Source organism: Aspergillus tanneri (genome assembly GCF_003426965.1).
Source record: "Aspergillus tanneri strain NIH1004 chromosome Unknown AapTan_9_pilon_pilon_pilon, whole genome shotgun sequence".
NCBI lineage: Eukaryota > Fungi > Ascomycota > Eurotiomycetes > Eurotiales > Aspergillaceae > Aspergillus > Aspergillus tanneri.
Genome location: NW_022984636.1, coordinates 592,663 through 617,609, shown reverse-complemented (window position 1 = coordinate 617,609; position 24,947 = coordinate 592,663). Strand labels below are relative to the sequence as shown.

Here is a 24,947-nt window from a genome sequence, read left to right as displayed (position 1 = left end):
TGGTGGCCATTGTTTTTGATTGTGGTGTTGCGGTCTCCTTCGGTCCAGGGTTTTTACTTTAATTTACCTCCAGAAATTAGCAAAGAGTGGCCGATAACGCCCTCGAATTCTTGCTGTGAGTCCATGCGGATAAACAAGTGACGGCTAGCTTCACATTTAATATCTGGCAAAATCCCCATAAACACTGGTAGTGCCGAGAGTAGAGATTTGATAGCGTGATTCTTGCTGCGGGGGTTAGTGGATGCTGTGGTGTAATCAGGAATTGATTAGGATTATTGCCTCAAACGGAGAGGGTTTGCTATGAAAATGACTGTTTGTCTATAATGAGAGTGCGTGGTGCAATAGGAGGGTCACAGCGTGCTGCACAGCCGGTGTTTTGGTACGGGTGGTGAGGATGATTTTGATCCTAGTCACAGCTGAGTTCGGGGAGGAGTCTTTACAGTAGAACCGTGGTGTACGATGATTTGGTTGGGAGGCAGTCACGTTTGATGTCTCGGGGGGGGGTTGTCCGGGTTAAGGGCCTTCCCTGGTCTCAGTGCTCCAGAAAGTGTCTTCGAGAAATTAAGCGTCTCGAAGCATGTCCTCCCATAGACAGTCCCCTTTGTGGTACTCAAGAAGTTCTTGGGCGGAGAAAGACTCCACTGGTCAAGCTTAGACACCTCAACTCTGCTGGCAAAACAGTGTATATTGTCATAATCTTCATTAGCTGGGTCGTGGTAGAATCCACACTTTCTCAGTTGCTGCAGTAATTTAGAACGTATCGGAAACGAAGCCAGGTATCAAGCACCCACCATTCAGTGATATGCGCCGCGTCACGCAGCCAGATTAGGACATCCTCCCCATAGTCCTTCTCAGGTGCTATGGTCAGTTTATCCAAGCCTAAGAGCTGTTACGCCGCCATCATGGGAAGGGACAAACCACTACTAGAAGGTGCCGAGTAAATTCCGTGCTTATGTTAATCATTTAATACACAAACATGGATCACACACTGGTCTCTCGACAACAAGCATTGTTTTATTCGAGCTGATCGTAGCGGTTGGTCACGGATGGCATTTAGACGGAATTCCAGGTGGTGAGGCCAGTGGTGTCGTTGGTGTCGTACACATGGCTCAGAGCTTTGGAGAAATGTGGCAAGCGGGGCTGACAAATCAGGTTTTCATGCTCGCAGTTGAAATCTACCATAAGGGGACACGCCGCACAAGGTGCCGACTATGCTTTTCCACGAGTAAGAGTACCGGTGGACAATTGCTTCCTTCGCTGTGATCCCGTCATATGACTTCTGCGATTTGCTACCAGTAGAACTCTCGAATCCAAAGAATGAGCCAGTTAAAATCTCCGCAGTACGAGTCAAGTTCGCTGTCTGTTCCTCGACGCTGTCAGTGATCTGTTGGATATAGTGTAACGCGGCACTGGATAACGGAGTCCTTCTGCAGCGAGAACACGTTTGTCTGTGTTCTCTCGAGTTTCATCAGAACAACATGCTTGATATTGACGCTACAACTTGCTATAATCTGGCGAGTCGAGTCAAGAAGGGACATTCTGAAGGTTGGATATATGTAATATGTCTATGTTCGGTCGAAACTAGAAAATCGCAGGAGGAGGAAGTGCGGGACAAAGCGCTGGAGTATTCTATCTGACTATTTCTCAGTAGCAGCATGTACTGTAGCATCGGGGCTCTGGTAGAACAGTAGACTCCCTATCCTCGCTTGTATTTTCTGAGTATTTTCTGAGTAGTATTCAAAGCCTATTCGCTCGTACGGCAGGGGCTTCCACGGTATTTTATAGTATACGTAGAGAATAGAGCCGCATTATTGCTACTCTATATGTGCATCTGTTTATAGTAAACTATTATTTGGCCGATGCCTGGTGTTCTGTTCTGCGGAAATGGTGGCGCGCGACTTCGAAATCTCTCACATACCTCTGCAAATTCCAGCACTTAAGATGCTACTATCTACACAACATCTTTTAATCTACCCACTTTACCTTACCCTACTCCTCCCAGCATAAAATATTATTAAACACTTTTCCAATATTTCCCCGTAGTTCTTGTTGCAGCCCACTAGCCGCGGGCAATCAATCAGTACTGTAGATCACTACCTTCCCCCAATTTCAACATACCCCGACCGTGTCAAAAGTGAAGCTTTTGAACCACATACAATTTGAATTATACAGAGATCTTTTCAGACACTGAAACTGAGGTCCTAAAAAAGTTATGCACGAATTTTAATCACTCCGAAAGCGATGTGGTGACCGGATCTGCCTTCCTCGGCGATTTACCGTGGCACAAGCCTCTCCAGCACCTGAAGTTGCTGGAACAACAATATTTTCCTAATTCTTTGCTTCTGGGGTTGCTGGAGGATTCTTCTTGCATTTTTTGGACTGTCTGAAGTTATTTTGGAGCTATATATTGGCCTCTTTGGCCAACCGATCCTCTTTCTTCAGGCGTGTCTTTTCCTCAGTTGCTTGGGCACATATCTCTTGACTAGATGCTCTGACTCTCTTCCTTTCTTCAATTAATTGTAGCTTCTCTTCCTTTCTTTTAAAGCCTTTGAAAGCTGTGTCTACTTCTCTTTTTTCTGAATGAAGATCCCGAGCTTGCTGGATTTTATTAGGAGAATAGAATACTGCATTGCCATCTTCAGGAGACCGTAATTCAAACCGTAAAGGCTTTGCACGTTGGCGTTTCTTTTAATCATTCTGGAGAGCCTTCTGCAGGCCCCTATTCTGCAGCTTAAGCAGGATATCCTCTGTGGAAAGATAATGCATCATTCGGCTCAACATTTAATGTTTTGTTCCCGGAAGTCTGCAAAAAGTTCTCTAAGAAGCTGTTCAATATTTCTCCAATCCTCTGCCTGTATAATAGGTCGAGAGAAACTGCTAGAGTAAGGTCTTTCGTCCTCTATCTTGCTAAATCATGCCAATACAACTTCAGGATTAGAAGGCCATAAACCAACAGTTCTCCACACGCTTTCAATATTTCTTGCAGATAAGGTCTTAGTCCAGCTTGTCCAGCATAGCCTAAAAAAATCCCGTTTGGTAACACAGCTTAGGCCTTGGGATTCATGAAAAAAATGCTTCCAGTTGACCTAAATAGGCTGCTGAAAGGGTCCAAAGTCACTAACATCAAGCGGCTGCAAGGAGTGCGTAGAATGAGGTGGGCAGGTACCCACAAAAGTTTTATTAGCTTTACAGTAACTTAAAAGCTTCATGGTAACGTGGGATCCGCAGCCATCAAGAATTAAAACCCTCCAACACCTTCTAGCTTTGGCCTTTGTTCCCCGGTCAAATATCTGCTGAAGCCATGCAAATCCTCGCTCATGGTTGGTCCAGTCAGAAAGTAAAGATGCAAAGAATCATTGCTGGATTGTAGCATCAAAATCTTAAATCCAGGAGTCTTGTAGTTTACCAGATACCTTTGATATATCAAACCAGGAGAAACTAAGGTCTGGTCTGCACAAATACATGCAAGTGTAGTAATCCGCTGATTACTGTCCTGTAGGCATTGTTTGAGACCTCCTTGCTCATATAATTGCCTAGAAAAGATTCTCTTACCCTTAGGAAGCAACCCAGTAAGAACTCCCTTCTCATCCATATTATATATATCCTCGTGCAGTCGTGCTGTATATTGGTTCCATGATTTTTCGGCCCAGATACTTAAAGTATAAGCATATTTAAATTTAGAATTAGCCCTCTTGTGTGCAGAATCAATACCAGTTGTATAGCAAGATATAAGGTCCTTTTTATGCCTTTCTAACGAGCGGCCAGGCCAGTTCTTTCTTGGCTTCGTTCCAGCAATTTCCTTTGCAAAATTCTGTAGCATCTCATGCGTATAAATAAAGGTCTCGCTCCTATTGCTTATCTGTAAAGACACAAACTTTGTGGCCTGCTGGTTGTTGAGGAATCACTGGTCTTCATATTGCTCCTCCCTCGACTGCTGAACTCCGCGGTGAGTCGGTGACACCTTGATAGCGTTGATCAATCAACACCTAACCGTTTTGCAATTTAAGTATAGTTAATCCGTTCTCCTGGTCCCAACTAATTGACTGCAGCTAACGTAGCTTCCATTAAAGCCATATTAAATAAGATATGGTGAATTAAACATCTGCGTTTGTAAAGTCGGTGAGTAAAGATTTTAGGCGGCAGGCGGTTCCGGGCGGCAGTTGGTGATCCACAGTAAGTCAACCACAACCACAATGACGTCAGCCTAAGGTACTGTCAAGGTATCAATCCTCAAAATGCCATGACACCTAGAGTCCTGGGAGTGCCGTGCGTAGTAGAAAGTTTACCACATCGCAAATTGCGAGGTGCGTAGATGATGCTCTGTGTTGTGAATCTACAGTAGGTCAGAGGAATTGGCATTGAATAGAGTGAACTAAGCCATTGAATTGGATGAGCGAACTTAGTATACAGGAATTTCGTCTGTGGGAAGACATACTATATAAGCGAGTACTTCGCCGATCGTGCGGGTAATCCGATCCCATATTCATAACACTCTGTGACAACTATCTGCAAGAAACCTCAGTTCCCGGATCCCCTCCAAGCCTTGTCTACATTGTCTAGTAGCATATAGAGAGATAAACTAGTGAAACAACATCGAGAGCATTCCAACATAATATTGTCAATCAGATCTATACTACACTTCTTCAGCTGAAGCAAACAACAAAGACATGGGCAGCCATATGACGAAGACTAAGTCCAAGAGCGTGATATGCCGGCTCCATTCGTTTCTCCAATTCCAGCAGGTCTCCATATCGGCTTGGTTTCTCTTCGCACCATGGGTGGTTGGTCCCATGCCGTTACAGGCGTCCGGATATTGTCATCTTTATTATGCATCACTGTAGTGGATGGCAGCTCGACGATATCAATCGAAGACGGTGGGTATCCCGCGTCTTTCAGTTGACGCATTAGGGAACGTAAACTCTCCGGGCTGTCCGGATGGATATGGATGTGGTAGTTATAATTGCAGATTTTAGTTGATTGCCTCTTTCGGTGTCGTCTGCAGGTGCCGTCCGGACCTAGATGCCGACTCCTGTGGCCGCATCGGCTGCAATTTGGGATCAGGTCCGATGGCAATGGCTTGTGAGACTTGAAAAGCATTATCTAAAACAGATTGGAAAGCCGCGGGTTTCTAGAGTCATACCCGGACACCGGTGTGTGGTATGGTACGGACAATTATATCTTCGCAGACTGCCTACGTGTGTATAAGATCGGCAGACTCTTACTTTAACAGCCGGCTTTTGGCTGCAGCTTATCACATCATAGATGAATTAAGCCATGCCATAAGCCTTGAAAACGTGTACAATAAAGTGTATTACATACATACAGTACACAGAGGGAGGGCGAGGATGCCTGCAGCAGCACTGAGTTACTCAGGACTCTATCCTTGAAACACTTTCCCGTACATAGCAATGATTTCCCCTAAGGTATGGAATATGCGTGAGCGAGCAAGCGGTGAGAGACAGAAAAAAGGAGAACCTATTGACTACAATTTCTTTCTTGGCTGTGAGGCGATATTCTTCGGCGATTCATTCGATGACCAATGTATCCGCGACCACTTCATGCGCACGCTGGAAGTCTAAAACAAGACAGTTTAACGCCCTTCGCCGTCGAAGAGCCTACAACGAAGGGCCTCCAGTTAGTAACCGAGCCCTTTACTGTGCCCTTGAACAGCGCTGCATTTCGGTTATTCTAGTGCATATTGATCAATTTTCTCACCCTAGCCCCGAGGAGTGGGAAGCTTTCATATCCAAGAACATGTGAATATCCTCCGAAGAATCGGGGTCATCATACTGTATCGTCTGGTTATATAAACAGAAAAGAGATTTACGCCCCACGAATCCGATCAGCCGCTACCAGGGTCGGCTGGCTACTCTGTGAGGCGGCTTGTACTGTCGGTAGGATCCGGTCAGATACCCAACATTGTTACAGATTCTGCGGTCCGGAGGGTAAGTCACGAGGAATTTTCAATAGATCTGGGACCTTATCATGAACACCTCATAGTAATGATGCTGATTTCTTCATTCACCTTGCCCAAAGTGCCTCCGGCTCTTTCTTTCCAACGCCACGCTTTCTCTCATGATTCATTGATACCTGATGAAGTAGTACAAGAAACGACGAATTGTTTCCCTCTAATTGTGTGAAAGCAACAAAATCATTGGAACAATATGGTGCTCAGCAAAGACAAAGGCTAGTTACTTGCATTAATTTTTGAGAACACACTGACCCTCGGAAAAACATGTGGATATGTATATTTCTCTTTCTGTATATATCCGCCATAAATTAAGCTAGAATATGGGCTGTTGAGAGCGTTCCAACACTAGACATCAATAAAATTGCCGAACGAAAATACACTAGGGACCCTTGTGGGGGAAATTTCCGTCTTCAGGATAATTTTCACCTACTGTACAAACCCTCCCGGAAGAACCTTCTTTCAGGTCTGTAATGTATCGCCTGTCGTACCCAAATATGCTACACAACCCATGGCTTTCCAGCACGCCAGCTCCGGCCCCGCAAGTGGATTGATAAGCTGACTAGCCAGTAATTATAATGGTTCGCCTTATAATCTAGGAGAATAAAGGTACGGCATACATGCAGTACCCCAGCGGACCCTTTACATAACGGTGCTGCGCCTGATGCCTCCACCCCGACAAAGCAGACTCCCGTGTGTTTGATGAACGGGTAGAACGCGCTCACCCCTCCGCCTCCCGTTCCAACCGTCGCCACGACTGCATTTTGTAGGATACTCCGGTTGATTCGGCAAATTAGGTCATCGTCTCCCTCCCTAGAATAGACTGAAACGTGCAGGTAATCATCAATACGGGGTGTGGACAGATCAGCCAGCACATAACGTGGTAAACTGACTCGACCCGGGAGATGGCGTATCTCGTGTCTTCACTAATAACATCCCTCAAAGTGCCACGGCCAGCACCAGTTTCGGCGAGAATTACGGATGTTCCTAGTAATTGTATCTTTCGGATGCCCGCGGGTTAGCAAGATGCGTCTCTAGCTCCCATGAAGACCATTTTCAGCAATTAGCACAGCTCCGCGCATACCACCCCATGACTCGCAGATCAACACTCTACCTATTGCAGATTCGGACTTTCCTGCTTGTTGGGCGAAGAAAATTTGACCAACGATGCACCATGCATTAATGCTGCCATAAGTCTCCATCTCTTCCCGCTTTAGCCAGATTTTAATTAGCGCCTCCAGCAATGCGAGCCGGGCCCCAAGCTAGCTGGAGTGGGCTCGCTCGTAGCTTAACGTAGATTACTAGCTGCCGCCGGACCCCAAACGATAAAATTGAAAATGAAGCTTTTCGACCACACACAATTCGAATTAGATAAATTATTTTTGGCGGAATAATATGAAGCTGCTAAACATGCTATATACAAATTTTAAGCATCCCGGAAGCGTTGTGGGAGGCGGATTTGCCTGCCTCGACGACTTGTGGTGGGAGGGACCTCATCAACTACATTAAGAGGTCTGTACAACCGCAACCTTATTATTTTGAGCTGTACAAGGCGTAGACGTCTTCTTGCCTTTCTTGCCCGATTTGAAGTCATTTTGAAGCTGCAGAGAGGCGGCCTTTGCTAGCTGCTCTTCCTCCTTTTGGCGGTTCTTTGCCGCTGCTTCCTGACGGCATATTTCTTTATTATATTCTTTTATTTTTCGTCTCTTTTCAAGCTTCCGTTGCTTTTCCTCCATCTATTGCTGCTGAAGAAGCTTTTCCTCTAGCTTTAAGGTCTTAGCAAGCTGTAGTTCTTCATCCTTTTGTGCTGAATATCCCGCGCTTGCTGTACACGCGCAGGAGAAAAGAATATTGCATCACCATGTTCTAGCTCGCGGAAATCAACTACAAGAGCCTTCCCACGTTGTCGCCTTCTCTTCTCATTCTGGAGGGCGAAGTCTAGATCTTCGCACTTGATTTTTGGCAAGATATTCTCTATAGAGAGTGCATACATCGTTTCATTCAACTTTCTGACCTTTTAATCAAGAATGTCATCAACAACATAGTTTACAAGCGCTCTAACCCTTTACCATTGTTCTACGCGTAGAACAGAGTGAGCTGAACCGCCTGAGGTAGGTCTTTTCTCCTCTTTCTTTATAAAACGCGCCAGAAAAATGTCAGGATTAAAAGGATATAAACCAACTGCTTTCCAAGCGCCTGTAATGAAGGACTAAAAGCCTGTACATATCCCCGCCCCGCTTTAGCCTTCGTCCTTTTATCAAAAATATCCCGAAGCCATGCAAATCCTAGCTCATCGTTGGTCCAGCCAGAAGAGGAGGTAATATAAGCGTCATGCATTGCTAGATTAAAGTGTTGCAGCCAGGTATCTTGTACTTTGCCAGATACTGCTTAATATATTAAACCTGGTGGTAGAGCAGTTCCGTCGGCGCAGACACAGGCAATTGTAGTTATCCACTCTTTATTACCATCTTGCAGGCGGTGCCTGAAGCCTTCTTTCTCATATACTTGCTTTGAAAAGATTCTTTTGCCTTTAGAGAGTATTCCAATAAGAAATCCCTTCTCATCCATATTGTATATATTCTCCGGCTGTACATCCCATTTCTCCAGCTTAAGACGTAGATAGTCAAAGTATAAGGCATACTTTGATAAGGAATCAGCTCGTTTGAGTGCAGCATCAATGGCAGTTGTATAGCGAGAAAGAAGGCTATCAGGATGACTCTGTATAAAGCGGCCAGGCCACTGAATTCCTGGCTTTTTCCCAGTAATCTCTTTGGCAAAATTCCGAAGCATTTCATGTGTAGGATACAGGCCTCTCTCTGTTAACTTATTTATGTACTTTATAAGCTCTGTAGCCTAGGCGGTTGTTAAGTACTCGCTGGTTCTCATATTGCTGTGTCCTGGAGCCTTGAATGCCACGGTGATGCCGTGATAATGTCCTGGGTCAACACCAAACTCTTTCGCAGTTTTGCATAGCTAGATGATGCATCTGGGACCGCTGATTCGATTGCTACTAACGCTGGTTCAAGAGGATTCATATTGAATGAGATATGAAGTCGTGGCTTGGTGGATGCAAATTGCGGTGAGGGCCCAAATCCGGCGGCAGCTGGTAATCTACGTTATGGCAGTGTGCACAGGGCTCCAAGAATATCTCACTCCGGATAACGCTTCTGAATGCGACTGCGAGATCTTGAATAACATCCATGTAGGGCTGGACACGAACAGAGATTTTGTTTATACGTACTCACGTCCAGCCCTACATAGTCACCAAAGTGCAGGCAAGGATTGGACGAGAAACAAGCTTTCCGCGTACAAATCTTGGAATATTTCGGGAGGTGTCTCTAGTGTTGGTAGCCTAATAGGCTCCCTGACAATATGTCTTATATAATTGACGACTGCAGGTCCAGAAGGTGCTGACGGTACTGATGCGAGGCTTGTTCAGATCTAGATCTCCTTGCGCACTATATTTTGTCAGCACTGGCATTGGGAGCACGCTATCCGATTGTGTCTGCCTCACGTTAGTAAGAAAGTGGGTGGTTTCCTAAAGCTATACAGTTCGCTCTACCTCCCTTCCCTATTTCTCTTTCAGGTGTTTTTTTCTTTTTCTCCCTTTTTTTCGTCCTTTACAGGGAATTCTCAATAGCAGGTGTTACGGAAACACTATAATCCGCCCGACTTGGCGGTGCGGAGTATTTGACGACCGATTCTGTTGTGGAACTCAGGGGAAATGGGCGTAGGGAGCTATTCCATCAGCTACAGGCCAACTAGCCACATTAGGAAGTAGATGTCATTCAGTGGAAACACCGGGAATCACAGTATCTCAACCAACTGAGTCTCTTGCATTCCTATCTAGGTGCTCAACTATCTAAAGGATTCAGGGGTTGAATCGATCGCCAGATACTCCGCACCGCCAAGTCGGGCGGATTATAGTGTTTCCGTAACAGATTCAACCTGAATCCTTTAGATAGTTGAGCACCTAGATAGGAATGCAAGAGACTCAGTTGGTTGAGATACTGTGATTCCCGGTGTTTCCACTGAATGACATCTACTTCCTAGTTAGGCTAGTTGACCTGTAGCTGATAGAATAGCTCCCTGCGCATCACTTCTCCTGAATTCCACAAAAGTAGAAACCAGTTAATGTAATGCACCGAAACGAAACAAGTGGACTCGAAAGTCGGCTGTAGTTTGATGGGTGAAGTTAGCGAGTTACATGCCCTGACCAGTTGCACAAAACATAATCAACTACCAAAATGGACCTCTGTAAATAATGATTCCCAATGTTTCTGCACCCCCTCACATATTCCCGACTTGCCTTTCCATGTCTCAAACGCATGCTCCAGAGTGCACGCCACTGTCTTTGCTTCCTCCCATACCACCTTCTCTGCATCATATCCTATTCTTTGCAATGCGTTAATACTAGCTGTCCAGAGCCGACTTGGCTGTCCTTTCGCATCTTGCGCCTTCTCTCCCAGGAGATCTCCTCCCGGATTAAACTTTGGATTATATGAGTGGATAAAGAATCCCCGGGCCGCCTCCGCCACCGATGGATCCTTTACACGCCATTTCCCCCGGCTGGTAAGCGCATAGTCTTCCATGGGATCTGCCTGCAACATTGCGGCACCGAGGACCCCTTTGCCGGAACTATCTGGGTGGCCCAGATCGGCTACAGCCTCACTGACAGCGTAGTATTCTTCACCGACGGCTGTCGCCGCCTGGAGGAAGGTGTCCTTGTCACCTTCGCCGGGGGCGCCTTGTCCCAGAAGCCGGTAATAGAACGAGGGCCCGTAGTAGTTGTAGTAGGCGGCCAGGAGCAAAGTCATCCAATGGCTTTTCTTAGAGATCAGCAACATACCAGCCTCGGTTGCTTGGCGTGCAGTGGTGGGCGGCTCAGGTTGACGAGATATCTGGAAGTACAGCGGCGAGGCCGTATTAGTCCAGAAATCCGGCCAGGTAACCAGACCAGTTGAGATAAAAGGCTCCGAAGATAGCAACGGAGAGGGGTTGTACAGTGGAATGCAGTCCGCATCCATCCACAGAACACTTTCAAACGATGAAAAGAGTATTGCAAATGATTTAATCTGATAATGCTCGATGGTGTAACGGGGATCGCCGAACCCGCCCAGCACAATCTCCGAGAGAATAATGCATTGGGCCTGGAGAGGCGGGAGAACTACCTCGCAAATATATGGCTCATACTCAAGATAATCCCGCATAAAGAGTTCCACGGGTAAAGTGGATCCAGTTCGTCGCAGCATCCGTAGGGTAACCACAAAGGCAGGCAGGTAGGGTCCTCCAGCTGCGGATACAATCCCCTTAGATCCAGCGTAATAAGCTCGTTCGCTGTCAAGTGTACGCATGTCCTGAGTAAAGCCGTCATGTGCAACCCGTAGGGGCTCTCGGATCTCGTCGGCATTGTTAATATAGTTTAGCCGATGAGACTTCTTAATAGCATTAAATCGCGGCAGTCCCACAGAGTCCCGCAGGGTTGGCGAAGGGCAGTGTGGTTCATGTTCCGTAAAAAGTGCATGTAGCTGATGCCAGAGCCGAACCTGGCAATTAGGCAGGGGATCTGGAGACGTCCTCAAGACCCCAATTAGGCAGACACAAAGAATGTACGAGCTGACAAGAAACACAGTAGCCACCAGGGTCACAGGAATTTTCCGGCGTGAGCGATATTGTATTTTTGACATGGTGAGGTATTAGAAAGTGGTATCGATATGCTTGTGGTTTTCTGTAAATAAGATATCTTTGCATGATAGCTCTGGAATATCAGGATCTATAAGGTCAAGAGGATGCTCTAATCTTAAGTATCTATTAGAGTAACCCGGTCTATGGCTGAGAGGTAAAATTTTGGGGGGATAATGGAAAGGCTCTTGGTCCAATTGGAGGGGCTCTTGGGAGTCCATGTAGCCGTCAAACTCATGTCAGAGTGCTGAAGAGTCAGCCCTCTATTTCCCCACCGCTCCTGGAAACAAAGGTAGGGCCAAGGAGGGGGCACTTGTAAATGAAGATGATAGTATAATCATATAGGAAATATTTGACATATTAATATTTTTTTTTCTTGTGGAATTAAAACACAGTCATTTCTCTTCACTCCTATATATTTTGACATTTTTTAAATGGAGAGTATCTAGATTGAAGTAGGAATGAAAATTTCAACAATTATTGACATACTCTGGAGCAGTACGTGCTTACCCTGTCTAGAAAAATTTCCGTGTCTATTCCTCCAACCTTCGGTTTTTCCCCCATGGCGGGCTGGTCTTTCAAAGAAATTGATTGTGTTGATACCCACATCTATAGGATCTTGTCAAAATAAATATTCGACGCTTTACTATTTACTATACACAGTAATGTATAGGTACGTATACTGTAGCCACGCTTCCCCTATTCTTTTTTTTTTTTATTTTTTGAGGTCGCAGGTCGGATAAGCATTCGGGCAACCCAAACATGGAGAACGAAAATGACTGTATCGTTCTATCATACCATGCTAATAGAGTACACCGATCTAGTGCTCTTGAAATCCTGAAAAACATTTAACACTAAATATTATGTATACATAGTATGACTGAGAGAAATACTGAGGCCTTTGGCCTGTACCCTTATTTTCTTGCAGACTATGTCAATTCCATCGAAAGCTATTTCGAAGGGAACAATCACACACCTTCAATAGTGCAAATCCATCTAAATACTAGTCCGCGAACTAATTTCAAGACTACAGGTATGGTACAGTACATATTAATCTAGGAGATTGCCGATTTTGTATGCATATGGTTTTACCCTGGTATCTAGATTAGGTAGTTAATCCGTAGAATCTAGTTATTACTAGTTGGATATGTTCGAAGCTTAATATTCTTGGAAACCCTATCATTGTTGCACGTCACCAATGGTGATACATTATCGTATGATGGCATGCCGTGTCTGGGAGACGTCTGGATTCCAGAACCTGTTTTTAGGGACCGTGATCTGACGTTAGCTCTAGCAGTAGCATAACATCTCCAGTTAGTTATGTAAAATCTAACCTTGCCCAGGTCCAAGTCACTCTCTGAGTATGGTTGGATTGGACAATTATATTAACATCCATCTTATAAATGCAACCATCATGTTTGTGTTGCTTCATCTCATGTAATGTTAGTTACGAATGCTAAAATTAGCTACATGACTGCTTCCCCCATCCCCGTCAACCTTATCTACCTTCCTCGCCTTCCTCGCCTTCCACAGCTTTGCTCCCCAGTCTCGTTATGACACAATCCAAACCTAGAACGTGGTCCCAAATCTACAGACTGAGGGAGGAAATAACTGTCAGTCAGAGAATCGTTGCAGATGGTGAAGATTTGGACATCATTGGACAGCGCTTGTCTGTCACATGCGTACCGTTACCCGAACGCGTCACTCACGATCCGACAAACATTAAAAAAAGGACAAAACAAAGAAAAGCTCACATGACCTATCAAAGAGTGCTATATTCAGATCCTTATATATTTATTCCGTTTATTCGTGCCATCTCAGAAAATGCCTGCCAGAGGTTCAAAGTAGGTGAATTTCTCGAAAAGCATACCGAAAATAGGCGCGGATTTAGGCTTTCAGACAAAGCCCAAGTAGATCTCGAGAATTTAGCCAACAGACATAACATCCTTCAGACTGTAAATTATCAATTCCTGAAGGGTGAAATATTCTCACCCCAACTGTCAGACGAACCCCAACTGCCAGACGAACCCCAACTGCTAGACGAACCCCTACTGCCAGACGAACCCCTACTGCCAGACGAACCCCAACTGCCAGACGAAAGGGTCGGTTACTTCACATACAATGCAGCTCACTTAGATGCTGTGCATGAGTTATTTAGCGACACCATTGTTAAAGCCATTGAAAATGCCCCCAACTACAGTCACCATCCAATAACAGAATGCGTCAAAATGGAAGTTCCGAAAGAAAGTTTTGAGGACGTTAATATTATACTGCAGGTTGGCCTGGATCATAAACTAATAAAAGAATTGTTCCCACGAGCCAGTGAGAGACTAAAATCACTCCTTCAAGAGCAGTATTCAGATGGTTCAAAGCGGTCGCACGCAGATACAATTTCAGAGTCTCTAGGTGAGTAGGGGCCTATTCCCAGAGCCCGAAATAAAAGCTCATATATGCTAAAGACAATGCGGTCTTTACCCTTCGAGGGGCATGTAATTCGGTTGTATCCTCATTATTTGGTCACAGAATTAGTGGCGCTATAGATAGGAGTGAATTAAGAGTATTGGAGAAGGGCTATTTCCTTTTAGAGACAACGGATTGTGTTACTATGAGGATTTCTCGCAGTCGTCCTCATGAATGCACTATCTGCCTGACAATAGGATTTTTCCAATGCTTCGACATTCTCAACGAGCTGTTTGCCAAGGCTGAAATTGTGGCTCATGGCGACAGAAGTACTCTGCAGCTTCACTCTCCTCCCTTCCTCCCTCCACCTTCGGGGATAATTTATCAGTTAAATCCTGCCAGTGCCAGTAGCCAATGTATGCATGTCTTGTGGTAGCTGAAATTAGCTGCAGGCACGCTGCAGCTGCATCTTCTTCACTTTCTTCCCCCAGTGTAGTCTCGGATCGCATGATTTAACATGAAACGTCGATATTACAGTCTGGATTGCAAAAATGATAAGTTCAGTAGGTATTCTTTAATATTGTGGGTCCGCTAGTACAAGAATGGTTAAATACAATTCGCGAATAAGGTGTTGTCAGATATACGGCTAATCCCGAAGAGGAAATAGAGTACGATTGGTGAAAAGGTCTTATTTGAATGAATTGAGCTGGTTGGGCTCTTCTTGATTATTCTTCTTGGTTATTCTTGATTGATTATTTTGTTGTGTGCTCCGCGGGGGTTTTACCCCGATTCAGTCACATGATTCTGGTCCACCAACGGCCATATTATTTGACAGGTGTTAATTTACTATAGCCAATCCTAACTACTTGTGACCCGCAAAAATAAAAGATAGGAGTACAGAACCCAGCCACCGTTTTTGCAATCCATGTATGTATCCTGGTTCTATCCCCCAGAAAGCTGATAAATGACTACAGTACATATTGTTGTGAATCAAGGCTCGACTGACTCATGCCGTACAATACGATAATGGATAGTTTCTAGCGAGAGCCTCTGGGATTGTACGCAGACAGTCCCAGAGTTTTTGTTTAGAGACAGTTGAGAGGGGCAGTGTCAGGGCCTAGGTCTAACGCTGCCTGAGGCACCAAGTCTGCTTATTCACTGTTGATCCGACAATGTAGAGATTTCCCACATTTCCTGTACGATAGAATTCTTTTTCCTTCCTTCCTTCTCTCCAATTGATGTTTCGTTAGATCGCCACCTCAGATAGAATCATCCATTTTACCAAGGTGTATAGGATCATCACAGACGGATGTAACGCGGAATCTCCCTTTTCTTATTATACCGATCGGGTTAACCTCAGCATCTCCTGTTTACAATAAAGACTAAATGCGCTAGCTAGCGTTTCGATTTTAATTTAGTATTTCCCCCATATAAAATCTTAAAAAAAAATTCATCATCGTCACAATTGATTTTTTATGGTCTATAGGTGCCGTTCCTATTTTTTCTATTTTCACCCCCGCATAGCACGAATGAGAACTCAGAGAGGTCTTGAAATGACTATCAGCCACCTGCCCTACCTATCTCATATATGGTTCGCTTGTAGTCTACTTAATATCTATCTTAGGCGTCATCTTCCTATATTTTCTTATCTTTCTCTGTCTCTTTCCTTTATCCGATTAGAAAAATCATAATACCTATTTCTCTTCCGGCACCTACATCATGGATCTCGCGAAACTCATCAACCCGGAACCGGATCCCCTCCTTCCTTGCAAGTCAAGAGTATCATACCGCCCTTCTCCCGCCGGCTCATACTCCCCTTCGGCCGCAGTATCATACCCGCATGTGCCACAGCCTCCTCTTTCTCACCCTGTGGAGCTTCCGTCTATTCGCTCGCTTCTAGAAGGTGCAAATAGTGCATCGGTGCTCGCAGAAGGTATGGATTTCAAACCCACAGAACTCAACTATTGCAATTGAATATCTACTAACGATATCTCCCCTTCAGAGTGCCAAAGCCCTATCCAACCAGTCCATAGGAAGGTAGGGATCCCAACTCAATCCAAGATCCGGGAGGGGGTCATGCCAACCAGATATCAGGCCAATATGCTGCCGACGCAACCACTGCGTCCTGGTTCGGCATTCCGTAGCAAAGGTCACTCTTCCTCAACTTCCCCGACCTTCACCGTTACCAACAGCATTGCGGTCAACGTTAAACTATATGCACGGCCACAAACGATGTTTCCTATTCTTAGGGGTAGGTTTGTCTGTCAGGCCTTCTTCCAACGTGTACCCAGTTCTCCTTACCTGCCCCTTGCCCCAAGTGTCTCCTCATATTCCTTTCCTGCCGACCCACCAAGCACTTTCGCTATGTATTGTGAAACGTCCGACACCCCCTACCAGAACACGGGAAATATGCCCGCGCATGCGGCTCCCCGGTCGCCGCCTTCCTCCACTCCGAAATTGATCACCACCCCCATTACCATCTCCCGGCAGCATCACCATTCCTTCCCCCCTTCCAGCGCAACACCGTTCCAACAGAACCATGATTGCAACGTTTGTGACAAGTGTCACAAGGCCTTTTCTCGCCCTTCAAGCCTCCGCATCCATTCCCGCAGCCACACGGGCGAGAAGCCATTCCGCTGCAGTCAGATAGGATGCCGCAAAGCATTTAGTGTGAGAAGTAACTTGAAGCGTCATGAACGATGTTGCCACACTGGCCGAGCGGTTGCCACAGTTATGGTATAACTAGTGGCCTATTACTCCAGTTCTTCATATAGAATATTGTATAGATGGAAGGGAACAAGGATGTACTTTGCTGATGGAGTCTGATCTTTTCCTGTCTTCGGAGGTCGGTACAGTATAACCATCGGTCAATGAAAATAGGGATTGACCACGGGTGGAGAAATACAGAGACACAAAGAAAAGGACAAGAGTTACAGGCATGATCTATAGCGGTACATACAGAAAGGGCATATGGTTGAGAGGAGAATAACCCTAGAGTGTTTGTATTCCAATGCCGATTTCCACTATTATTCGCTCAAGACAATGCCCTCACACTGGCGATAGTCTAGAGGACTACTAGAGATCCCCATTTCAAGTTATTTATGGAAGGGACGAACAGAAAGGGTCTCCATGTATTACAGTTTCTGCTAGGAAGAAGGTACGGGTCATAAATTCAACCAACGTTCTCGAACAGCCCCACTAGCAGTAAAGCTGTGACCCCTAACGCTCTGGCTTGCAAACCGATTTTTCCCATCCATTACCACATCATGTTGGCCAGAACAGCGGATACACGTACTGTATAAGGAGAGGGATCCCTTTTCCTCCCCTAATGTGTGGAGACCCCACAAGAACACTCTAGATGGTAGCAGGCATTAGCTAAACAAATATAAGACAAATTTCTATCATATCTCTAATGGACTATGGTGGAATGTTGCCGACGGCACGGGGGTATTTCGAGCTGATTCTGAGGATGAACTCATCATCGCCTCTGGAAACCCCGGCCGGATGCAGGGAGACCGTATGCTTCACAAGCATCGATTATTGTGTTTCGATGGAAGCTGCGTAGGAAAGTTGGGAGCTATCTTGGGGAGCGGCGCCCTCGGGGGTGAGACGGAGCTATGGTTGGTATGCTTACTCTCTGGGCTGCGTGGATGGATGGATAGTAGGTGAGATTTGTAACACCTTTGTTGATAAAGTAGGTGGACACCGAGCGGCGCGCCGCTCACCGCTCTTCCTGGAAATATTCAAACATCTCAGTATTCGAAGCCTTTTTATCTTGACTTTCATCAATATTTTATTAATATACCAAAATGAGTGCCATACCAATGGATGAGAGAATGAAAATGGCTGTTGATGCATGGGAATAATAACCAATTTTCATCCAAAGCTGCCTGTGCCAAGGGCTGGCCGTTGGGAGGGATTCGGGATCCCGAGGGAGGTCTGGTCCCGTCCCATATTCCCATAAGGATCCCGGGGGTGGTCCCGAATCCCGTCTCAAGAAAATGGGAAGGGATTCCCATCCCATGCCAAGAAATATGGGAGGGAAATCCCATCCCTAAATTATAAAAATACTCTTCCCATTTCCTGTCCCATTTCCTAATTAGGTTTAGTATATTTTTAAAGTAGCAGTTTTTAGTACATAGTAACTATGCAGTATATACAGTAATTATTAATTATGTGATTTAGTATAGGAAGTTCCCATCTAATCCCAAGGGAATTTCCCAAATTCCCATTCCCTTCCCATTAGTAAGTGTGATCCCATTTCTTACCCCAGTAGCCCCGAGCCGGCTGGGTCCCGGTGAGCTAATTTTGGGTCTCGCTCAGCTGGAACCCGAGCGGCGCGCCGCTCGGTGTCCAACTACTTTAACTTACTGCCGAAGGGCGGTGTACGTCGTCTCTGCTACGGATAAGAGCTAGCTTACATAGATGATGACTAAGCGAGGTCGAAACCGGGGGCAGGCGCCCATGCTTGGCGATATGCTCCAACTATCCGATATTCGGCTAGTACCGAATAGGAAAGTAGACACTATTCTTGAAAAGGTGCTTAAATGATTGCTTTAGATGGTTTCTTGACTATATTGATCAACATATGATCATTCTTGTGATTATTATTATGGATCATTAGGTTGCTTCTTCTGCTAGATGTAGGGGAGTTCGTTTTACCCCTCTTTTATGACCTTGTTTACGTCACTATTACCACCAACTTATTTGACACCAACAGTGACAAGGTCACATGGTTTAAAGCTGTGCGTAGTTTATTGGGGATAGTATTGGTAGCGCTGTTGAAAGTTCCACCAGCCACAAGTATGAAATTCACCATCGAACAATCAAAACGTCAAATTGGAGGTTCCAAAGAAAATTTTCAAGACCTTAATATTACGCTGCAAGTTGGCCTGAATCGGGCTTATCAGACAGTTGTTCCCACGAACCAGTGAGAAATTATTATCATTCGCCTAGGAGCAGAATTATTATACGCTGCTGCGGTTTCGGAGTCTCCAGGTGAGTGGGGTTCCATTCCCAAAGCCCGAAAACAAGCTCGCGAAAAAAAAGCTCACCTATGCTATAGACAATGTAGTCTTTACCCTCCGAGAGTGCCTTCAGTTCCCAACTTGTGATATATTAAGAACAGGAGAGAATGATTATTTCCTTTTGGAGGCAACGAATTGTGTTTTATGAGTACTTCCGGAAGTTGCTTTTATGAATGTACTATCTGCCTGACAACAGGATTTTCCCAAAGCTTCGACATAGGGAACAAATTGTTTGCCGAGCTTAAATAGTTTTCATCATGAAGCGCCCTTTGTGAATATAGACGCCGACGTAAGCCGGAATGTCTATCTCTCCTTGTTCGCCCTTAAAATCACATATTTTTTCACCCGTTTTGCCATTTTTAAACATGACTAGCTCACATTCACCGCAACAAAGCGTCCACTTCTTGTCTAAACAAATGTATTCGGCTTCGACATATTTGAGTTGATCCTTCGGTACCATACATATGCGCCAGTGCCAGTTTGATGCCTGCGTTCTTAGGCTATAAGTCTGTGCTAGGGTATTCTGTTGGAGACGGTAAAACAAACCGATTTATTTGTGTCATTCATATCGAACGGGGTGCGTGTTTGCGGCGCGATACTGACAAAATGGTAAAAGGGGTTCAATAATGATATTCCATGCAGTTTTATACGTCGCGCAGCTTGGTAGAGTATAAAGGTGTTTGAGGCACACAGGGTTGTGGCAGGGTTGGCTCTCGATCCACAAATGTTGCTGTCTGAGCTGGATGTTTATAGCCGTAGCACACCTACCCACAACATCTGAGGATTCTCAATGTTGTGGGTAGGTGTGCTACGGCTATTCCTACTGTCTTCGGCCCCTTACAATGCTAGGTAATATTTGCAAAATAATTCCAAAAGCTGCGTTTGCCTACAGGACTAATTGTGTGATTTCCAGAGTACATATGAGTGCTTAATGCGCATACTCAAGCGCTCATTGTACCATGTGTTGATCCTTATGTCAGAACCTCCCATTTGTGCCATCACGACAGTACACATCACCGAAACTTATTGTACGTAAGACGTGACCTTATACTCTATTGCCAAGGATAGAATCTACTATGGACGGCAATCAAAAAAAACATGTATACACATCAAAGCATGCGTTCCTACAAAGAGTGGCAAAAGTGGGCCCACAGATACTCCGTAATGGTTACATGTACAGCGTCGTACCTTGTAGGGCAATGATCATCCCTCATTTTCGGGGTGAAACGGGTCACCCATCAAATCTTTTCTTCCCATTTTTACAACCACTTCGCAGTATCTAAGTTTGCAGTGTAATGAACTGAGCATTAAGATTATAAATAATATATATATACTGTACGTCCCGTTTTGGTCCTATAAGATAGGGAATATTTCCTCTCTGAATATCAGGATGCGCAGTAAGTGGCTTTTCGACAATTATTAACTATATGGTTCTATTTTGCAAAAATTACTTTTAGCACGAAGTCTTCGCAGTCCTAGGAGTGTACCCACCCTAGTCAGGAAATTTATACAGGTTGCAGTGACCGAAGGCTAGAGCGCGTTAGGCTCTCGCGGACGGAACGGGCTGTTCCGAGGTTTAGCCTCAGGCTGACAGCTTTTACAGTAACGATGGTATAACGGGACATTACCACTTGGACATTTCAACAACCTGCCCATCCTTAGGGCATCTAGTGTATCATCTAGAGTATTATTAGTATGTCCTTTGTTGCCACCAAGGATCTAATAGATGTTCCATTGGGTAGGAAAGCACCCGGCAAAGTCTAAAGTAATTAGTTTTCGTACAGAAGACGGCAGGTAAAGCTGGCTCTCTTCCAGGCCGGTACAGTGTCCACACGTGGTGTTTCCTTGCACGACATGCTAGGTGTCCAAAACGTTGGCACCGGAAGCATCTCTTTTTCTTTATTTCCGGCGTTCCACACTGTCAATGTACCTCTGGCCGACTAGGAGGCCATTATTCAAGATATATTCGGCTCCTTCAGCAGGTCGAACCAGATACCGAGTGATGCAAATTTCCCTAACCTTATCCTTCGTTAAGCCATGCCACTCTCGATCTGGAAGCCTGTTCCACCAGATTGTTTTCTTCTATAATTTTCTCAATGCCCGAGCGTTTGCTTCTCAAGTCGAAGTCCTCTGTCGAGTGCGGTGACAACAACGCCGAACCGTGGTTCCACTATTTTCGTGCTGTTCCCTAGTTCGTTCAGCCATCCCGTATTGTTGCGGGCCGCTTCAGCCGATTCTGGGTCTTTGAAGCGAATAACATAGCCTGTTTTGGTCGTCCCAATGCCGGCGACCTCGGCGTCTTGCTTGGCGGCGGTGTTTAGCAGAGCAGTGCGGATGTGGGTGTTAGCAGCATCAGTGGGGAGGTATCGCCCGAAGGTGTTTCCGTCACTATTATCGTTGTCTCTTGGGTCTACAAAGGATCTTTGGGTGCTGATTCGGACGCAATTCTGTTCTTTCTCGGGTCGTTGATGGCTTGGCTGGAGAGAGCCATTGTTGGTGGTGGCCGCCACCTCAGCCCATGACCTAGTTAGGGCCACCGGTGTCAAGGTTTCGATTCGCTCTCTCAGAGTTCTGATTTTGTCGTGGAGCTTTCCATTTTGATCGAGGAGAATGTTCTGGTCGTGCTTGACTTCTAGGATCTCTGCCTTGGTGGATTCAATGAGTCTGGATTGGTGATTGATAATATCTTTCAAGGTGCTGACGAGCCTCCACACCTCTCAGGTAGTAACCCGACCCGTGCTTTCAGATGGTGTGAAGGCCTCCCCGCTCCGCGTTCTTTTGCGGGACTCAGGAAGTGGTTCGATTGGGACTCGAGGCTGGAAGTCCTCGACTGAGAAGCTGGCGTTGGAATCTTGGGTGTTTGTGGGATGGGGTTCGGGCCCTCCCGTGGGTAGGTCCGCCATCGGTCCGGGGTTGGTCCCGCTCGGTACACAACCTCGTCAATTTTATATCGCAGGGAATATCGATAGCCACCAGAGTCAATGACAGAGAGTCCCACCCGAATTTTTTGTCGATACAGTACTGTATACTATTTTGACGCACACTCGATTCTATCTGCCGTAACTAATGGTTCATAATGTCCATTACGGAAGAAAGCGCCGCTTGAGCCAAAATCCTTTGGAAGTTCACGTCATAGAAAGCTACAGTATATCTACTTTAGCATGTGTCTCATGGATAATGTGGCATTTTTGACACTAAGGAAGTAAACTATTCTCCCATATACATATACGTATCGATTTTCTCAGCAACTTTGCCCGAGCACTGAGGTATGCCAGCCACAGCAAAGATATTAAGGAGGCCAAGGTGAGATCGGATCATGTTGCGTTTTGCCTTTCCATATTTACAGAGACAGTGCTAAGTTGTTCTTCCAGAGTCCACAAAATGCCTCCCTATGTAGGTACTCCCAACTCGATTCCGATTGCTGAGGGCAACAGCGTTCAGGGAACTTCGGCCGAAGGTACAGACACTTTGCTGGTTAAATACTTCTGTACTGTCTTCCTTCTAATCTGTTAGACATAGCATCGAAGTCTTCCCGGGACTGTCAGCGGACACCATCCCTCACTCTACCAGAAAACGAGCAGAATGGAATGCCGTCAGGGCAACTTCTTAGATCTTCGCCTGACAGTTTTACGGCTGGAGCCAACAAAACCAATTTGGGTTTTGGCGCATATCAAAATGAACCAACCCATAGAAAGTCAAGGTTGGGGAAGTTTAATCCAACAGATATGACAAGAGCAGAGATCGAAAACTGGCTTCGTGCTTCTCTTTCGGCTTCCCCCTTAGAAAAGAAGAGCGAAAAATGGGATTGAAAATGGGGGTGGAATACTGTACATCCTCACAGACCTTAAATAATACTTTACTACAATATACATTCAGCACATTTTTGTTGATATTGTGTCAGGAAAAATGGCCCGCCTTATACCACTTCCTAAGGTCCCCCAATCACGAAGCCACAGCCTACATTACAGTAAAGCATATTTGGAGTAATAAAAACTTTGAATTTGTTAATATAGGCAGGGGTGCTCTATGGTGCTAGTGGCTTTGGGTTAATTACCTCCAGTCAATTCGGTCGCTCCACGTTATAAGCTTCATTGTCTCAGCCAGCGGAAAACGTGATTGCATTCCTGCAATGTGTTGTGTGAGCAACTATGCTAGCTGCATAGTGCAAGGTATATGCAATGTTGATATCCATTCCGACACTCTCAAAGATACTTGTACAGGATTGCATAAATGCAGGTACCGGTGGCCAATGAAATCCTTTTTTTTTTTTTTTTTTTTGCCATCGCTGGCCTGGACTTTGCATTGAAGTAGGTCTAATAGACCAGTTTTCTAAACATTCTTATACTGTAATTTGGAAGTGTGCACCGGCCATTGTCACTACAGGCTTATAGAGCGTCACAACTTGTAAGTACCGGACATGTACATAAATAAGGCAATCTCTTATTGACGTAAACATGACCCACACCAGACGTAAACCAGAAATAGAGCAAGCACTTTGCAGCTGAGGGCATTGGGGAAAAAAACCACCGCGACAATTCAAAGTGTATTTATTCGGCCGTCCCAATAAATAGTTTCGTAAAATATCCCATTTAGTTATTCTACATATCACTGCTGTTAAAAGTAGGTTCATCAAGTCTCACACCGTAGTATGGAATCCCAACCCCGTTATAAGCTATTAAGGAATATGTACCTGATCGATGCCTTATATGCACTGGTCCTTACTTTAGTACTCTTGCTACTGCGCACTATTGTATGTCGTTGAGCTTTCGTTAGCAAGTAGGAGTTGCACTTACAGTGAAAATTGCTTCGCACACGGCTGGCCTGAAATAAAAGCTTATCTGAACTTGTTCTACTTCGGGTACTAGATACTTGATGTCTGGGGGATATGGTGCAGTTGTTGACGGAACTTCCCAGGGCATGTACAGTATGGCTGGGCCGACTGAAGAATGTTGCAACTGTTCATCCCACAAATGTTACAGTACTGAGCATTGGTGTGATAGAAATGGTAGTAGAGATAATACTGTACACGTAAGGTTGGTACGATGATTGTTCAAGGGTACTGGACCGAGAAGATCAAAACAGGCAGATCCTGCGAGACTTGGCACATAGACTCCCCCTTCCTGAAATCTGGCATTCTCTAGGCAAAGATCGCGATCCAGAGCCGGTCTCTGTTCAATATATCCGCCCATTGCCAGCGTCTGTATCAAATGTGCCATGGTGGGAGTGTCTCCCCCTGGTTGAAGTATTGACCATCTACTAAGACTGGTCGAAAAGCCGTTCCTACTGCGGCATCGTATTGCTCTCCACTAAGGCGGGTGGTTAGTACTGCAGTGCATACCAGCATTTGAGCCGTCCGTACAGCCTCTGTTACACTTGTTTGCAAAACCTATGTCGGTCGTCTTATGCTCTTTTACTTGTTTTTCAACATATGCTAGGCCAGAACCGGTTAGGTTCCTTAAGTTTTACCAATCAATCATAATTTGCCAAGCCGGAATCATCTGAAGCGTAACCATATTTGGATACGTTTAAGGTTCAGGAAAGCATAAAAGAGGATGAGATACCGGCATAGGTTTTGCAAACAACTGTAACCCAGCACCAGGGTCGTCTGTCTTCCGTGAGTCGTTGGCTAAATGACCTGTTCACCTTCTCCGCGCCATTAGCTCCACCGGCCAATTCGTTCATTTCCAAGGTCAGGCGAATAGGGTCATGGAGGGCCGCATCTACCATCGTTTGCTCGATGTGGCAGAACCTAGCAATAGCATGCATTTATCCCTATGTATAAGTTGCGGTGGCGTATCTGTTCTTCCTACTGTTCTTTTGTCCTATCTCTATGAACAAAAAGAACTGAAAGATATTAAAATATAGAGAGT

General features: G+C 45.3%; 4 protein-coding genes across 4 annotated transcripts; 2 read left to right on the top strand and 2 right to left on the bottom strand.

Moving 5' to 3' along the window:
• Positions 1–1,156: 1,156 nt before the first annotated feature.
• Positions 1,157–1,538, bottom strand: ATNIH1004_011728 (uncharacterized protein; the record flags this gene model as incomplete). Its single annotated transcript, XM_033576290.1, has 2 exons — positions 1,157–1,360; positions 1,419–1,538. The coding sequence occupies 2 exons, from the start codon at positions 1,536–1,538 to the stop codon at positions 1,157–1,159; spliced, it is 324 nt and encodes a 107-aa protein (XP_033420954.1).
• Positions 1,539–10,203: 8,665 nt separating this feature from the next.
• ATNIH1004_011727 (alpha-mannosyltransferase) lies at positions 10,204–11,655 on the bottom strand (the record flags this gene model as incomplete). Its single annotated transcript, XM_033576289.1, has 1 exon — positions 10,204–11,655. One exon carries the CDS (start codon positions 11,653–11,655, stop codon positions 10,204–10,206), a length of 1,452 nt encoding a protein of 483 aa, XP_033420953.1.
• A 4,114-nt stretch (positions 11,656–15,769) lies between these two features.
• On the top strand, positions 15,770–16,792 carry ZNF14 (Zinc finger, C2H2 type; the record flags this gene model as incomplete). The annotated part of the gene is made up of 2 exons (XM_033576288.1): positions 15,770–15,983; positions 16,053–16,792. 2 exons carry the CDS (start codon positions 15,770–15,772, stop codon positions 16,790–16,792), a joined length of 954 nt encoding a protein of 317 aa, XP_033420952.1.
• A 5,666-nt stretch (positions 16,793–22,458) lies between these two features.
• On the top strand, positions 22,459–22,886 carry ATNIH1004_011725 (uncharacterized protein; the record flags this gene model as incomplete). Its single annotated transcript, XM_033576287.1, has 2 exons — positions 22,459–22,534; positions 22,597–22,886. 2 exons carry the CDS (start codon positions 22,459–22,461, stop codon positions 22,884–22,886), a joined length of 366 nt encoding a protein of 121 aa, XP_033420951.1.
• Positions 22,887–24,947: the final 2,061 nt, after the last annotated feature.